Source organism: Pygoscelis adeliae, unplaced genomic scaffold (genome assembly GCF_000699105.1).
Source record: "Pygoscelis adeliae isolate BGI_AS28 unplaced genomic scaffold, ASM69910v1 Scaffold7, whole genome shotgun sequence".
NCBI lineage: Eukaryota > Metazoa > Chordata > Aves > Sphenisciformes > Spheniscidae > Pygoscelis > Pygoscelis adeliae.
Window position 1 is genome coordinate 2,977,807 of NW_008825268.1, and position 18,834 is coordinate 2,996,640.

At 44.9% G+C, this 18,834-nt stretch overlaps 1 protein-coding gene across 1 annotated transcript in view; it reads right to left on the reverse strand.

Moving 5' to 3' along the window:
- Positions 1–18,834, reverse strand: part of UNC80 (unc-80 homolog (C. elegans)) — a 136,141-nt gene that overhangs the window by 11,140 nt on the left and 106,167 nt on the right. The window contains 10 exon segments of the mRNA XM_009329652.1: positions 350–488; positions 2,427–2,606; positions 3,520–3,685; positions 4,577–4,761; positions 6,313–6,519; positions 7,262–7,385; positions 9,232–9,357; positions 11,666–11,789; positions 14,214–14,414; positions 18,445–18,663. Of these exon segments, the coding sequence (XP_009327927.1) occupies positions 350–488; positions 2,427–2,606; positions 3,520–3,685; positions 4,577–4,761; positions 6,313–6,519; positions 7,262–7,385; positions 9,232–9,357; positions 11,666–11,789; positions 14,214–14,414; positions 18,445–18,663 (1,671 nt within the window).

Consider the following 18,834-nt stretch of genomic DNA (forward strand, 5'->3'; position numbering starts at 1 on the left):
ACGGTCCCCTGGTTCAGTGCATAGCCCCAAAATCATGTGGTTTCTTTTTGCTATCCATGGTAGTAGCAGAGGAAAATAATAGTGCTGAGGGTTTCTGAAACTGTTTAAGAGGAAAGTTTCTATGGATGACAGCTTGTTCTTATGGACCTTACTCAACACAGATCATCCTGGAAAATCTTTATTTCCAACCCTGCAACCTTGGTCTGACACTATTTCAGAGTGAATAAATTTAGCATCACTATGCTGGCACTGATTCTACTATCCCACATCTCCGATGTACACATAATATACCTGCGCCACTTCTGCTCTCATGAATTTAATGGGAAAGGTGAAAAGCCCATGTTGTTACCTTTGGCTGGGTAACATGCCCACCTCAGCCTGAGGTGCAGACACGCTGGAGAGATGGCTGGAGAACCGCCTCCTCCCAATGGCACCCATAAGGTATGCTTCTTGTTCACTTACCACACTGGGCATGCTCAAGGAGTCATCTAGAAAGAAAGAAAAAACAGGAAAGGAGAGGAAGCAACCGCCCCAAACCCCACCTATATATTTCAGTTGTCGAGAGAGAACAGGATGCCAAAGGTGTACCCAGCATTTACTTACTAAGACCCCAAGCCTGCAAATTTGAATACTTCCATTAGATTTTACAGTCACAGTTCAGAAAGACATATGCATAAAACCCTGCAGGATGAGGAACCCGGCACACATGGGGCAGGGATTTATGTATGCTTTCAGTTTATATGGCTCTCAGGAAAACGTGTTTGGGGAATTCAGCTTAATTCCTGTGATTAATAAATTGTTTGTTAATATACAGTGTTTTCTGGCATAAAAGTTGTAACTGGACATTTTGCTGGTGTGTAATAAACTGCTGCTATGATATAGCAAAGCACTGTTACAAAAGATAAAATACATAACAGCAAAATGCAGAACTGACCCTTTAACACCCTTTGGGACATGCATTTTAAAATGTCATCAAAAAATTGGATAAATTGACTCAAATACATCCTGCTGCAACTGAATTATGCAGACAGTTGGATTGTGATCAGGACTGCTTGAAATTTTCAGTGCTGTTTCAAATTATATAAAGTACCTGGAAAGAAATGTCTCTGTTGTGGCTTTTACCACAACAACTCCTAATTGCAAATAAATAAAACAAAATGGGAAGTTTTGCGTAATTTTCTCTTTTCTTTTTGACCTTTTCCAATATTGATATACTGAAATATTTTATGGCAGCATTAAGCCAAGGCAGGGCTGAGGTAGTCCTGCCGCAAGCAAATAGGAAGATAGCACTCATCGTTCCACACAGTGGCTCATAATTAATCTGAGGCTGAAACCAGAGTTTGCCACAGTGAGTATCTGAGCAATGTATTAGCAGTACAATACTGGGTGGATTGTACAATGTTTAGTGATGAACCCAGCTAAAATAAAGTTGGGCTGAGCCTGCAAAGTTTCAGGCTAACTGTTCTTTCCCAAAAGGCAATTCTGCCTTTCTTTTGAGCCACCCATTTTCACTCCTTTTGTTTAATGTCTTTGGGGAATAGTCAGCAGTCCTCAAATACAGAAGTGAAACGCCTGCGTTTCAGGCATTGAGGCAACCAACCGTTGCAGCACCAGAAGATAGTACCCCTGCTAAAGTAGGGGAAGCCCAAGCCTGATGACATATGAGCAGAGTTTTCTACCCTGGCTTTCAGTGATGGACAACTCAGAAGCAGATGGACAGCCCAGAAGCAGAGAGAAGACAAAATTCCAAGAATAACATGAAACTCGGCTGAAATGACAAAGCAACATTCAGGTCATTGCAAATTAGTCCCCAAAAGATTCGCCATTCCATTCCTTCTAAACTGGCACCAGGAAGCCTGGCAACCCCAGAACGTGCCAGCTGCCCAAAAGGGAGATCAAGCTTTTGTTGTCAGGAGGTTTAAGGCTTAATTTCCGCTTTGTTAATCGAGCGACACAAGCACACAGACATTCCACCCTGCAGAAAGCCACAGCTGGATCCCATGCAGCACAAGGACAACATATTCCACGTCAGAGTGTCTGGACAGAATTGATGAGCAGGAAGTACTAAGATCCTGCAGGAACAGGATCCTAACTACAGAGCCAGCCACAGCCCCTTCCTACTGTCATGATGTAGGTCAAAGAGAGGACTGATTGCCAAATGCCTTGTCAGCACTGTGAGGATTGCATGTCAGCTGAGGTCTCATACACTAAAAAGAGCTCAGGAGGGAATGAGGAGGTATGTAATGACGCAAGCTTTAACACCATGAACTGTGTAGCAACCACACCAGTTTCTTAGCCTCCTGCCCCTATGGGCCTTTTGGTCACGCTGGGCCAAGGACAACTGTCTTCCCCTCCCAGCCGTCCTCTGGGGCATCAAGAAAACATCTTCAATACTGGGGGCTTAGCTTGAATCAGTAGCCACGTACTTTCTTCATCCTCCTCATCTGTGCGACTCAGCGTGTCCTGCGAGGCCTGCTGGGAAGGCTCGCTGTCCTGCTCCCAGACCGTGCCAGTGCCGGTGTTGGAGCGGGACATAGTGGCCAGGCTCAGGCGGTAAGCGGAGGTGGAGGTGCCCACGGTGCTGACAGATGTCTTCCCTTGGTAAGCTGCGCAAGAGTGGGAAAACCAAACCCAAGTCAGTGATGGCACCGGAAATCAATAACGAGCAAAGCATTCCTGTCATGTCGGGCACTTGATTCTGCCTGGACTAGTGGGGCAGGGGTTGGCAGAGGTGATGAAACAAGACACAGCTGCCCTGGCTCACCTCATCTCCCCAAAATCTCTGTCCATTTTTCTTAGGCAGTCTGGATTTCTCCCTCAATCTTAGCGCCATATTTTCCAGATCAGCTTCAACATTTAGGAACAAGGAAAATTATTACCAAGGAAAAAACAGCTGAGGCATTTTCTTTTGAAAATTTTCCTGTCCTAAGAACAAAGCACATAAAATCTCTTGCTGTGTGTAAGCAGTGGCCGCCATCTCGTGGCAACAAGGGTGACTGTTACAGGAGAAAAGTGTCCCCTCATGCAAGAGAGAATTCAGTCCACCATCAGCTCGGGATGCTGATCTGCACCGCACTGGTAAGAGTAGAGAAAAATCAAAAAGAGACCAAGAGGAGAAAGGAGGAGACAGATCTGCTGCTGACAAACAGACAGATGTTTCTACATGAGCAGCTTTGGATTTACAGAGATGTAGGTAGCAGTTTGCTGTGTTGTGGGTTGGGGCTGCACAAGCCAGCTGTGACAGTGACAGGCAGCTGCTGGGAAATGGGGGACAGACTTAGTGGAAAAAAATGGGCAGGACAAGGTGTACTTCACAACTAACCTGGACTTCTGTTGGCTGTCCAGTGGCAAGGCTGGGCTGGGCATAGGGCCTGGTCCAGGGATAGGCTGTCGGGGTGTGGGTGGATTACCACATCCCCCTCCTAGGCAGCGGGCAGGTCTGCCTCACAAGTTAATTTATGGGTGAGCCAGCTGGCCAGATTGGGCTGATGGCCCTTAGCTCTTCCCTGTCCTCCTTACCAGACCCGCTGTGCACTGCCTCCTTCAGGATCTTCAGTTCGTTATTGAATTCAGCAATAAGGGAGCTCTTGCAGAGCGGGCGCGGTATGAACCGTCTCTCCAGCTGGTCGGCAATGTGCTGTCGAGCAGTCAGCTCCTCGTGGTTCTCAGCCGGCTGGGCCAGCAGCTGCAAAATTGGGACACGTTAGCATTGCAGGGAAATGATGCCCAGGGAACTGGAACTAGTCTCCAGATCAGCATGAGCCTGCAGCCAGCAGACTGTCTTCCTTGTAGGCATGGGGTTTTGACTCCAGCTATGAGGTTTCCACCTGTCTTTCAGCGACAACCTTGTATTTGACTGACAGATATCAAAACCTCACTGACATTGGTACATGGGGATGAGGGCTTCCTTATGCTAAGCTCTACCGTCAGACGCGAGACAGATCCTTCCTCCAAGATGATTTAGTCTGTCCAAGCAGTGAGACACGGTAGGCTAAGTAAGATGGATTACCATGTGCTAGTCTGCCTGGTGAGCAGGGAAGAGCCGTGAATAACTTAAGCTTTGGCTGCCTCAGCCTAGCAGCTGTCTGTCCATCCACAAGAGCCCTGTCAGAACCTTCACCCAAGAGATGGAAAGTGGAGTGGTCCTTCCTGGCTGTTAGCTTGTATTGCCTGGCTCTGTATAGAAGAGGGATTTCTGGAAGATTTCTGCCAACCCCCTCCTAGATTCAGAGCATCCACACTACTTCCAAGTGCTTTGAGTGTCTTTGTTGCAAAACAAAGACACATGCAAACCCTCTTCATTGAGCCTGATAGTACATTCCCACCCAGGGGAACTAAGACTAGCTGTACTCTGTGGATCAGAGCTCCTATATGACTGGCATACTCTTTAGTGTTGTCTAGGAAAAAGCCCTGTGATTTAGTTTCAAAGGGTTCACAGGCCTACTAACTTCTGAAAAGTCACTCCCTACGTAAACACACAGTTCTTCCAGGAATGATGGTCCTCTGTTCTCAGCAGGGGAATAAAGGATATCTTGCCTTCAGGGAGTGATCTAGCAGGAGCCAAAGCAACTGTTACCTTGCACTGGATGAAGGGCCGAAGGAGCACAAAGATAGGGATCCGTGTTCGTACGATAAAGTCGAGGAAATCCCACAGGGCCAGCCCTCCCACCTTCCGCAGTGCCATCTCTTTGACTTGCAGGCTCAGCCAGTACCACTGGCTGTCCAGTTGGCGTTCAAAGCAAACAAGGATCACCTTCAGGGCTACAGGGGAACACACACCAGCAAATGGCAGTCAGAGATATTATCAGTGTCCCTTGCAAGCATTGAGGGAGGAATGGGGGGGCCACAGTGGGCACAAACCTACACAGGCATGCATGCATGCATGCACGTGCACATGCACACCCACACACCTCAGAGTCACAAGTGTCTTTTCTATCAGTCTCCAAATGCTGCAGGGAAGGAGGGCAACCTTCTTATAATAAAGGCCTCAGGTTCAGGACTGAGAGTCCCATTTCCAGAGAAATTTTCCTACTTCAAACCTAAGTTCCTCTGTATTTTCTTGCTCTAGCTTCCCCTCTCCCTGCCTGCAGAGTTCTTTTGTCTTCCTGGAATTCAGATATTTTGAAAGCAGCTCAGGGGGGGAATACAGCCCTGGCTGATCAGACAACCTCAAAAATCTTGATCAAACATATCCACACAAAGAGTCACCCTGTGAGCACAATAACCTCCAGGTTATTTATGGGGTAATGCAAAGAACCTTTCTAGCAGTGCAGCTGCATGAGTCATGGCCAAACTGTAATCTAAACAAAACTACGGTCCAGTAAGCCAAGGGCCGTAATTCACAAGAGCACTGCATTACAAGTGGGGATGAACAGCGATGAGGTTCAAAACAATGTTCTGTATTGAAGTGGGCAGTGACCAACAGTTAGCTCACAGGAGAGACAAGGAATGTCCCCCTTTCCATGCTCCCCTGGTCTGGAACAAACAGGAATTGTTCCAGGCCTGGGAATTGTTGGGGGAAGGTTGACTACTCCATCTTTTTTGATGGGATGGCCAAGACATCTCAGCCATCACACATCTATATCCAGGTTTGTTGGGGTTGGGTTTGTTGGGCTAAATCAGTGGTGAATTGCCATTTTTTCATCAGTGTTACCCCATTCCTCAGACATGGGTTAAGAAAGACCTGAATATAAGCCTTCAGGTAAATGCCCTCACATAATCAGAAACAGAGAACATGTTTGAAGGAGTGAGAGCTTTGAGACAAAACACTCCCCATATAGCCCTGACAATCTGCACTGCTGCTTCATCTCCAATTTAATTAGTTTTTCTTTCCTTTCACCTGTGGGTCATACGTAAGAAAATATAGTACTACCTAGCAGCAGCAGACAGTGAACAGAGGGAATATCAGTCAGTAAGGACTGTGTGTGCGCAGGGCTAGCAGGCAGACAGACTGCATCATGTTTCACTCTAGCTAGCCAAGGGCCAGTGCAGCTGTGATGTTAGGGGCTGGTAGGCTGTCTGACTTGCATTTTGTGGCTTCACTGCTATATCCTGGAAGTATGAAAACTCAGCGACTTCTAGCTGTGCTGCAATCTCCTCCAGCTGCAGTGCAGACACTGCTCATGTTGCAATACATTCCAGAGATACTCCTGGCTTCATGCTCTGGCCTGGCCCCTTGTTCAGGACAAGACCTAAAGCAGCTCTAAAGAGCTCAAACCTGCCTGAGACGGTTTTCTTTGGTGCTATCTACAGTCTTGAACGCTCCATTTTCTCTCTGTCTCTTCCCAGTGGTGAGCAGAAGCCATCACTCACCCAGGTAGGCAGCCTGGCTGGTGGACTCTGCGAGCCCTTCCCGACGCAGGTCCTTCCCCGCATCCCCTGGGGTGGAGCAATGGGCAGGGGAGCTCTCCAGCATAAAATTCTTGCTGCGGGAAGTGCTGATGATGCGAGGTGGCAGGAGGATATTGATAACAGTCTGGAGCAGCAGCAGGACCTCAGGCTGCTCCAGCCAGGGGCTGTCTGAGATGCATTGGGAGGGGAGAGAGAGAGACAGATCAGGCTACATCCCATCAAAGACACCCAAAAGATCCAGACCCTGTTCAGTTCCAAAATGGGGCGCAATCTCAAATGTCCCCTAAGCCAAAACTCCGTCCCCCACACCTTGTTATGCTGCTTCTCCTCCTGCAAGCAAAGGCAAAGTTTATTTTAGCACCAACACAAACACACACGAACACAGAGCTACACAGCACAAAGAAATGTCCCGTTCAGTGGTCTCGTAATCTCATTTCCTTTTGACATTCCCCTCTCCCTTTACTCTTTGCTTTCGTTTAGGGCTTTACCAGTGATCACCCTCTATAGAAGATAGCAAGGAGCAGGACTTGTGCCAGGCAAGTGGCATGGGTTGGGCAGACTGTGATCCACAGGGGCATACAATTTCTGTGACCTCTGCTCCCCTCTGTGGCTTCTGCTACAACAGATTTGTCTTGCCCTGCACTCTAGTTTCAAAAGAAGGAGCACATCTGTGTCAGACCTCACTCAAGAACCATGGCACAGCTGAAACAAAGAGAAGAAACAACAACAACAACTTCTCCCAGTGGGGCTCTTTTCAGTCTTGGACCCGAAGGGCACTTAGCTGACACACTTCCGTGACAGAAAACCAAATTAAAAAATAAAAATAAAAAATCAACAGAGAGCAGGGAAAGTGCAAACATCGGTTGTCAGAAAAGGGGGAGAAAAACTCTTTTTGTTAAATTAGTCAGACCTTTGCTTCCAGATCCTACTGTGAGCACAAATGGAATCAGTAGGTTTAAAAGCATTCCTTCCCTTCTTTCCTGATTGGTGAATGGGGAGACGACATGGCTTAGGGGGAAATCTTCTTTCAAAGCCTGTGCAGTAATAATAAGAAAGGATTAAACGATTTCATCAGCAGATCACGCACACAAGTTACTGCAGGGAATGACGATCCCCTGGGCATCCTGTTTACACAGTACAACACCGGCATTGATGTCCTGATTGAATTAGACCACTTAGGAGTAAAAGGAATTCACGGAGTAACATAGGTATCACCTGCTCTTGTCATAGCCAAGAGGTAAGAAGCCCAGATTCCTAACTCATAGATATCATTAACAAAATCAGATGTATCCCACAGGAGTCAGCTGAGTGTTAGTCCTAAACTCTGCACTACTGTGAGTGGCATCAGGATCTGACCCAGACTACGGGGAATAAAAAAAACCGACCAGAGGAAATTGCACAAATTACATGATCTAAATATTCTGCTGTCCAAACATGGAGGTTATTCCCTCCCTAATGAATAGGTACTGCCCTATCATCCTCCCTAATGCAAAGAATGAACTCCTGAAAAATAAACAAAATGCACATTTACGTCTTGATGCATAGTCAAGCCTAAATTGAAAGGTCTTTCATCTTTAGAGGAGTTAATACAAATGACTGTCAGTAGAACTCTGCTCATTTGCAACTTCCCAGTTGCTACAGACTTAGCTGTGAAATGCAACTGAACCTTGCAACCCCACAAGCTTGCAGATCTGGGCTGAGAAATTCCAGGAGAAGATGTTTTCTGATGGGGTGTGAAGTACATCTGTTTCATATCCTGCTGGAAGTATTAGGAATACGACTACTCATGTGTTTTTCTGACATGTTTGGTTTTCATTACATTTAAAGCCCACGAAAAGAATGAGTGCAAAGGGAGCAGAGGATAATAAAAGTAAAAACTCCCAATACTTTAAAAAAATTACTAATTTGGTATCTGGTTTTTAAAAAGAGAAAAGATTTCAGAGAAGGTGAAGGTGGCCCTTTTTTTTGCTTTTGATTAAAGAACCATTACCTCAGAGCTGGAAGAAATCTGTCCTCTTTCTGTGTCAGTTTGGTACCAAAAAGTCCTTTTGTGCCTCATGCTCCAAGGGACAGCACTGTGTTTTGGTCCCTATAAGCCCTCCTTCCCAAGCTGCCCCACTGCTCAGAAATGCGTGCTGAAGTATTCAACTGGATGTGCCAATGCATATTTAAAAATGCAAGTTGGAGCTAGATTAGGAAATTTGTCCCTTCATTGGTCACCATTCTGTTTGATTTCATGCCAATGGGGAGGGAAAGGGATACAGAGGCAGAAAGACTCTGTAATAGTTATGGCACTGCTATGAGAAAGGAATAGCGATGAATTCTCCAAAAAGTCCAGGATGGGTTTTTTCATTCTGGACAACAAGGATGCTATTGAGTCAGCAGCTGAAAAGCCAAGTTGCCCTGCTTTTTTGAGCTGGCACACCATGTGACCAACTCAGGTAAGAGCAGAAGAGCACAAACTCCACTCTCAGTTACACATATGGTCCCACAGGAGAAGAGGTAGGGTTGTGTGGATGTGACTTAGGCCAGGGCCCATCTCCCCGTGGCAGGAGAATTATGATAACTCCTTAGATCCTGCAGAGAATCCTAACATGCTTGTCAGACCCTTAAAGAGCATCAATCAGCCGAACTCCCTGGACTTCAATGGCAGTGTTAAGCTGATGGATGCTTGCTGTCGACTTGGCCCCAACAGGTGGATTCTGAGCTCAGTTCAAGCCTTAAAAAAGAAGGGAGAATTTACATGTTGCTTCTCTTTCATTTTTGGTGTATGTTCCACAGTTTTTGCCCAGCTTTTGCAGAAAGAAAACAGAGCACCGATGAGTTGGTGTCTCAACCAGAAGTTATAACAGGCCTGGCCACAGGCCAGGGCAGACAGACCTGTATCTGCAATGCTACAAGCCGGACAACAGCTGTGCTGAAGGGCAGAGGTGGCGAGAGATAAGGGCTGAGATGAAGAAGGGGTAATCCGTCAGCCACACTGGAGGGTCCTACCACTCCCATCACCTGCAATACAAACAGAGCACATCACCACAACTGACTACTTGCAGTTTCATCCATGCCATATCCTCCAACGTCAGTGAAATGGAGGGGCCTTCCATTGAGCACTGGGTTGGGGTGGCTCTAGGAGAACCAGCCCCCCCAGTGGTCCTTGCGGGAGCTGGGGCCAGTGAGGAGAAGGAGTTCTAGCAGGGAAAGGGAGGGGAGAAGAGGGAACCAGCAAGGGTGGGAGGAGTGCACAGGTAACCTGGTACATTTATAAATGTACCCAGTACCAGCCCTGAATGACCAGCACTGGACTGGTGGAACAGTTAGAGTTGGAGGATATGTCATGTAATGACTATAACAAATAAAAATATGTCATCAAAGCAAAAAGTCTGCATTGAAACTGGACATCTTTTCCCTTGTCTTGCTGATCTACTTAAAAAATAATGTCCTAAGTCTGACCCAAGCCGGGTTTTGTACAATGTTCAGATTCCTCTCAAACACAGTCTATTCTTAGGAACTCTAGGTATGATTCATCTCACCTGACCCCAGATGTCTGAAGCAGAGTCACCTGCATGTGACCTGGTTGTCTGGAACTCCTTGAAATATCAGCACAAGAAAATAGCACTTCTAGGGGAGAGTTATTTGAGCCATTTTGGATGTGTCCCTCAGGAGGAATTAAATCACAGGCCTGCATATGCCTGTTTCTCTCCATGACTAGACACATCTAGATGATAGGAACAGGGAGAAGCTACCTGGCAGATGCCTAAGCTTAGGGGAGATGAATGCACTCCATTTTTCCAAATTCAGCCTGGGGAGAAAGGCAGTAACCAGTTTTCTGCCAGAAAACCAAAGGACAATTTAGAAGGGGAAGAGGCAGAGCCTTTTCTTTATATCACCATGGATTATCATTTAGACATTTCCCCACCTTCCTGGCTGGTCTTTTTGGGCTTCATGATGCAACTGGTCTACACATGATACAGCATGCAGTCAGGAGTGCTCCCACAGCTCATAGTGGCCATAGTTCTGGCAGCTAAAGGTAAAATACTCTTAACAGTAAGAGTACATCTTTTCCTGGTAGCTCTCCCTGATGTTCCCAGCCAGCTGAATGTAAGCATGATGACTGCACTGAAGAGCTTTCTGCTATTTTTAGAGCACTGGCTAATTCTTAATGTGGGCCCTTTGGAGAGCTTGCTGATGTGATTCACTCTGCCATGCCTGCTTGCCAAACTGCAAGTCCATTCTAAACTTGTATGTGAGCTAACTCTGTAGCAACTTCCCCATGTAGCAACCCTAAGTAGTCTGAGGGCCCAGATTTGTGGTGCCTCCAAGTAGCTACCTGTGCTTGAATAAGGAAGTCTTATAGACTCTGATAGGTTGGAGCTTCCCTGCCCTTGCAGCGATGAGTGCTGCATGGACTTGAAGGACAGGATCCTGGCAAAAATTGATATTGCATTTTAACTAATGATCGTTGTTTTTAAAGCTCCTCAGAGCACTGGTGAACGCTGGGAGGTTTTCTGTTACTGTTAGAAAAAGTTACAACATTTACATTCTCAGACGAAAATGTTATAAAACCCAATAACAATAAAAATGCTAGTGCAGCCTTTCCCTCTTTATTTGCATTTTTTCCACATGGAATGTAAGCATGCATGTTTGTCCAAATGGCTGGAGTTACACTGATATCAAATTGAGGGTTTGTCCCCAGTGTAACAGCTGCAGAAACACTACAATCTACCACTAATGACCAGACAGGCTCTGTCTATATCATCTCTCTGTTGAATCACACTTAGGAGCATAAATTCTACTAAGAGTGGGATCTGAACATTGTACAGTGCAAACCTGTACTAGATCAAGCCAGGGACATTGCAAACAGTGGAGTGAATCCACCCATGTAAACCCTTCTAACTAGCCAACACCTGATGGCCTCTGACAGAGCCATCAGGGACCTTCCCCACTGGAGACGGTAGGTATCCCCAGTGCCACCCTCTCCCCATGCCTACCAGGTGTGTGCAGTCTCCACCACCCCACTCTCCAACTTGCAGCCCTCAACTCTCAGCTCAATCTGGCAAAGGTGGATCTTCAAAGTGGTGCGTGGGAAGCAACGGAAATAAATCTCTTGACCACCGCTACCGGTCACTGTATCTCCCCATGCACCACTTCAAAAATGAACCTTGCTATCTCTAGTGTCACTTGCGAAGTCCCCTTGCGAGGGGTAAGGGGGACAGGTAAAATGACAGGAATGGGAATGAACTGTCATCTTCAGTCCAGAGAAGTCAGCAGCAGGGGGAGGTTTAGCAAAGGTTCACGGGGTTGCCGCTTGGCTACTCACCAGATTGACACACACATTGATCAGAGACCTAAGGTGAGGCAGGAAGGATATGATTGGCTGCCTCTGAAGTGTCAAACAAACCCCTTCAATCAAATTGCTGGCAGGCTCCCACTCAACCTGGCGCCTGCAATACAACAGTAGGTGCCGTTAGCCACGGGCCTCCTGCCCCCCACCAGACGCTTGCAAACACGGCAACCGACACACAGTGACGCCCACAGAGGAAACGTTTCAGACAGCAACGACGTCCAAGATGAGCACAGAGTGCGCAACAGAGAAAAGGTTTTACCCACGCAGCTCAGGAAAGCACAGAGCCACAGAGCACACTGGGCGTTTGAGAGAGACGAGAAACGTAGCAGAGGGGTCTGCGCTAGCGACACAATCCCCTGACAACAGCAGTGGCGGATGAGCTGTGTTTCACTCCCTGACGCTTCCCTCTGACAGACGGTGAATGAAAGGGAGCCACCAGATAGCTGTCTCAGGTGTGCCTGTGTGGGGAAAGCGGTCTGCTGTGCCATGCTCCCAACTGACAGCAACTCCTCCATCTCTTGTGGCTTGTGGATGTTTTCAGAGAAGGGAACAAACCCCATCAGCCGTGAGCGCCCTCTGTGAGCTACTTTGCAGTCTAGTCTGCTCTGCCAGAGTGACTCGCAGACAGAGTCTACCCTAAACTTAAACTGGCCCAGCAGTACAATCTTTACCTTCCTCACCCTGTGCAGGAGGGCTGATGCATTTCCCTACCAGTACCAAAGTCCTTCATTCCAAGGATCCTTTCTTCCCTGACACTTTGCTTTTTTCACCAAAACAGCTTCCAGGGCTCATGACAGATGCTGAATGGAGTCCTTCCTAACCGTAAGCAGACACAGCATAGGTAACATCAAAGTGGTTCACATCCTTCATCTCAGGGCCTGACTCTTTGGAGTAAGTATAGTTCTCAAGCCACCATCTGACTGTGCACTTATGGGGACAGAAAGACAAGGCTTGCATAACTTGTTAGCTCAAGACTAAACAATACCCTAGTCAAGCTCCTCAGTAGACTTCCTAGAGACACACGGGGGATCAACTGTTCACTTATGCAGACCAACATATATCTCATCTTTCAGCATCCGCTGTTCCTAAATCTTCAGAATAGTAGTTTGTCCTTGTACTTGTTCTTACACATATACTACTCCCATCAGACGCTGGTTTTGGAGCGGGGTGTCCACAGGAGGCAGCATGTAAGATTCTGATGTGAGTATCCCAATGGATGGCTCCTAGGGCCTGGCACCCAGCCCCATCTCTAAGAGGCTTCTTGGCCCAATGATGCTTAAATGTAGTTGCTGCATTTGGTCCAGTGGCTTTGCTGTCACTGTCCCTTTGTGTACGGAAGAGCAGTTTCAGCCAGGCATAGGTACAGGCACAGACAGAGAGAATATGAAGGGAATTTTAATTTATGAGCGTTCACTCAGCTTACACAAAGAGGAAAGGTCTTCAGGAACAGGAAGACCCCTAAGCTGCCTTTGAGGCAGAAGAAAGTATGAGCGAGAAAAGAAAGAATGAGCAAAAAGCAGGCAAGACATGGCAAAGAATCAAACCAACAGGAAAGAGAAGCATCAAAATTTCTGCCTCTAAATTCCCTACGAGGGCAGGAGTTTCTTAAAGCAGATTGTTAGCCAAAGGAGAGTGATAGGTAGTGATGCCAGAAAGAAGAGATCACCTCCCTATTATTTGCTCCATCTTAGTTGGGTACATATGATTCCCACTGGGACCTAAAGTTTTGTGTCTGAGTCCTAAATTCTGATGTTCTCTAACCTCATTTGGCTTCTCAGCTGAGACTGCCAACAAAGTGACTGATTCAAGCAGCTGGGGACACAGGCCCATGAGGGTGACTGAGTCCAATGCCTCTTTTTACTCAGATCACTGGAAAATCCACAGGGCTGAGAGATTTTACACTACCCAGACTGGATTTGTATCACTGCCTCCGAGGTGTGAATGCTCCATATTGAATACTTCTTGAAGTCGCCAAAGCCGGCACCATAATGCTACTGTGTGATGCACCAGGCTTTCACTAGCCACTGACTAGATGTAATCGATGCAGTCCTGTTCCCTTTACTAAGGAGCATTCAGAAGCTACTGCATAGCTCCAGACTATTTTTATCTTTACAGAGAACATAACAGTATTTTCTTGAGAAGGCATGCTAGAAATATTCTTACTACAGTTTAACTTTCCATTAAAAAACAAAATTAATCTCCTCAACTCACAGCTAAAATAAATAAAGAGGGTAGTGAGATGGTACAAATCTGAAGACTTATTTTGGAGGAAGAAAAATGAGATTTCTGGAAGTTCTCTCTGTAGTTCTTAATAACCAAGCATTTCTTCTCTTGCTACCAGAAGACACAACAAAAACGTCAACATAAATGCACACTTACAGAGATAAAAACATCAGTTCATTTTCTGATATGTTGTAAAGATTCACTGCAACATGACAGTTTTGGTTAGATGACATACCCACATTTCAAGGCTTGCAACATCAGAAACGGACCCCAGAGGGTTTCCATTATACCTGCTCACCTCAAAGTAGGCATCTTGTGAATTTTATTGAACATACGATCCAATCTCTTTAAGATGAGGATAAGGGCAGGTCTCACCGCCTCAGCTGTCCAGTCAGTGATGGGCAGCATCTCCATGATGTAGCGCCGGAGACCTCGGCTTTCCATCGTCTGTGTGTCATAAGGTGCCAGCTTCAGCAGGGAATGTGCGATTTCTGCCAATCTAAAACCAGGTTTTGTTAAGAGGAAAATCAAATACAACTTGCATTTCTCCACACATGCCAATGAACTAACAGATAAATCTTCAGTAGCCTAGTAAAAAGAAAAAGATGCAAAAGTCAAATGTGCTGCTATTCAAACTCTTAGACCCAATACCACAGTTCCTGGTCTGTTAAGATTATTTTGCTGGAATCACTGTTTATATTTATGTACATGTGAATGGTCTAAAGAATATTTTTACATTGATATTTAATGCACCAAAGGAACATCAGGAATCATGGATTTGTGTAGCTAAAAACAAAGTACCTGAGCTGTTAGTAAGATTACAGCATTGCAAATGCCTGTGAAACACAGATGTGACATCATCTGTATGTCAATTAATGAGTGATTTGGTTTGGTTTTGTGCTTGTTTTTCAGTGTCACCACTTTAAGAGGTCTCACTGTGCAATTTTCAGGTGTTAAATTTTAAAAATAATGTGCCGTCCCATAGGTTTACACAACATGTACTTCGTACGATTGCTCCCTGCAGCTTTGATTTGTTTCTCCTAACACCTCTACAGATTGTGTTGCTGTTGCTTCTTCTAACCCTCCCAGATGGCCTTGCCGATGGCATTTTCTGCATTGACTGTGAAATACCATGGCAACATTTAACTTACACTTGCAGTTTGACAAAGACCTACTGAAGTACTTGAATATTTGCAGTAGACAGAGACAAGTAATAAAGCTACATCTACTAATAAAAGGGATAGATACCTGTATGCTCCCTGAAACATCAATAGACGTTGTAGTGGACTATTACAGTACAATCCTATTCATATTGTGGGGGCTTCTTCTGAAATGCCTTCAACTAATGGAACATATTTCTAGTCTCTTTAAAATCTGCCTAGCAATATCAAGGGCAACAAGTTCCTCAGATTAACCAAAAGTGCTACACAAGTGTTTCTTTAGCCGGTATTTCTTTATTATTACTTTTTACAACTACTCTGTCCTACTATTCTACAGACTGTTTTGTTAAACACTGTGAAATTTAAATTATCATATAATTATGATTCTTTCTGGCAATACAATATCAGTGGCACATAATGGTATATGAAAACTTTCTTATGCCTTATAAAGTGCAAGATCCATCTCATCCAACTTGAGACGTCAATCTCAATTAATCTTCTAGGTCCGTTCATGCAGAAATAAACAACCTGGGAAATTCTTATCTTCCTGAAATACTGGGATAAACAGCTCATTGGATGTGCATTTCCCTTTTCATTGGGTCCAAAAAGATCTTTATGACTTTTGCAGACTAAACATTTAACTTTTAAATGGCTAAAACTGGGTGAGATGAATCCTGTCTGAAATGACTAGCATATTATCTTGTTTTCTGAAGTCTCTGAAACGGCATCTGTCAGCTTCCCAAGACCATGGCTGTCACATCACATCCTGGTAAATCTGCTCTCTACTTAGAAAAGTTTTTTTTTTCCTACAGTGGTTAAATCCTGTCAGTCATTTCACTGATACTCATGAAATGAATTTATGTAAGAATCAAGATGATGCTCGCTTTTATTTAGGGCTAACTATGGTAAAGCTATTCAGGTTCCAACCCCAATAAAGCAGTTATTTCTAGCACTTTCCAGGAGACATAAGAGAATCAGAGCACAACTCGTTATCTCCTGCAAATCAATCCCTTAGATTTACTGCTGTAATATTTAACCATGAAAGACCTTCTCTCTTGAAAAGAATGCAGTATTTGCCAGCTACTGCTATGTACTGTGACTCTGCTTCATGGAAATCTTCTCACAATAAAGTATCTTTCCAGAAAATATACCAATAACACCTTCTGTACATATGGGTTTAAGTTTGTTAAACTTGTCTTTTAAGAGAGGGACATAAAATAGTTTAAGAACAATTAACTTCAATTACTCTGGAATATAAAAACATGTAGAAATGAAGTTCTCACATTACTGCTAAACTGCAAATACTTCTTGGTAGTACACTAGAGCATTCTTATGTTACATACAAACATAAGACTAGGATAGTAAAAAGAAGCAAGCCCCTTCCTTTACTGCACTAAATAAAGTTCATTCATCAGACACGTGTTCCTCACTCCCATTGAAATAATAAAAAAAACTCCAACATGTCTAACCAAGGACATAATCTGTCCTGAGAATCTCACCTTTGTTTCTAACATAAGATTAAAGTTCTTATCTCAGGCTTCTATTGCTAAAAGTCATGGAGTTTGTAATACAGCTAAACAGATGTATTGATTTCTGAGGCTTGTGTCCCTTGGAAAAAATGTAAAGGTGGCACTGCAAAAGCAGCCATGTCCATCAGGTTTTCAGTATGTTTGCAGCCAAACACTACATAAGAATGACATGCATCTCTGGAGACAGACATATCTTGTTTAAAATTACCCTCTAAATTATTAAACGTTTGCTGGAGGCAGGGAGCAGCAACATTTAATTCATATGCAAACACACAAACCAAACAAAAAAATCACCTCCCAATTCCCAAAGGAATTAGGGGCATTTGTTAAAAAAGACCTAAATTAATGTCAAACACAATTTTGTGTTCTATAGAGACAGCCTGAATCCAAAGATCTCTATGACAGAATCTGCCAGCTAAGGGGATTTGCCATTTTTTTCAGAGCATGCTTGTAAAAGGTAGAATAACTTTTAGAGGGTTTTCCTTGGTCCAGGGGCAGGAACAGAGGTGGCTCAGTGCATTGCTAGGATCTAACACCCCTTCAGCTTCCTTTACAGGGTATTCCTGAGGAAAAAAGTATAGCACTGAAAGAGAGGAATAATTCACAGCCAGAATGGCATCTTGGGGTTCAGGGAGCAATATGAATTACTGTTAAGGTGGTTCTGATTCACTTTTGAGGCCAGTCCCAAACAACTTAAGATATCTTTGCTGTCTTTCCTATTTACTTTAATACTCTACGGAGCACTGTTTGGCTTAGGCCGTAAAAAAATGCCTCTTGGTATTTAGCTATTCGGTATTCAAACAATGATCTTGAAGTATTTCTGTCTCATAAAAGGATTCAGGTAGCTGTTTCCCTGTGACCCCCCTGCCAAAGGATACACTAGGACCACCTCATATTAATCCAGTTTTCCTTCTGACGAGTGCCAGTCAGAACAGTGCTAACTGCGGCTCACTTGGAGAGTATCTGTGCTGTTTTCATTGAGACACATCTTACCATGAAACAACTCTAATGAGTTTATGTTTCCTGAGGGAATACTATGTGAGAAAGGGGTTTCCCCTGAAAATGAATGAAAAACTGATAATAGAATCAGTCCATTTCCTCTTGTCCCAGTTTTTGTTGTCTTTTACATCTGGACAAACTTCTCAATAGCAACTTAACGCTATTTTGTCTTTGCCATGAACAGCATACACAGAGAAGAGAATCAGGTCTGAAGTGCTTAGAAGGCCCTACCCCCCGCCTTCTTCTAGGTCAGCACCACGTGAAACGGTTTGCAGTAAGCATCCAACCAGCAAGCTGGGCTCAGTGCTGCACCTTAATAAAAGATGTGCGCCTGCTGTATCACATGCTGAGGTGGTGGTCCTGTAAATGCCTCCTGCCCCATCCCCACACTTCAGGCATTTATGCAATACGGTGCAGTAGTTGCTCTGCCCTTGTTGCTTGTTAGCAGCTGGTTCTGATGTAGTGTCACAGGGGAGGATAAAGGTCATACTCAGCCAGCTAGGCAGCTTCCCCACCCCTTGCCCTGCAGAGGCAGCCTTATCTGCTCTGCTCCTCACTGCAGCTTATTCTGATGTATCAGATGGGTTTCCATGGAGCTATTTCATCCACTGGAGATGGGGGTCTGAATGACACCAGAGGAGAGCGTATGAAACCTTCCTTACACATAAGCAGCATCAGGTACAATCTAAGGAACATCCAAAACAAGCTCTGCATGTTTCAGACAGCAACATGCAACTACGCTACCAAAAAGTGATTCCGTCTGCTACTATGAAACATTAAGAGCTAAAAGAAAGGAATCCCCCTGAAATGAACAAGTAAAAGCAGAATGCCTGCAGAATACCTCATGTGGGACTTCACATCCAGCAGCTCCAGAGAAGTCACTCGGGGCTCACCAGCCAGATTCTGCAAAATCTTCAGCCTTGGACCACAGTGCTTGTAAAACTCTGTGCAGATATTCAGCAATGACTCCCGCGGTCTCCTGAACTCCTCTCTGGCAATTCGTTCATCCAGCTCCTCTCGGGGAAGACCCTGGCCCTCCTCCAGTAAGTGAAGGTTCTCCCTGGAGGGTATAAAATGAGAAAAAGTAGGAAGTGTTATATGCAGTGGAACAGAAGGGATAGATTATAACAACCTTTCCAACTTGTTTTTGCAACAGATGCTTTCTGCTGCAATGGAAAAGAAAGACGGTTGCATCTGCAATAAAAAAAAAAAAAGGGAAATGATAATCTGC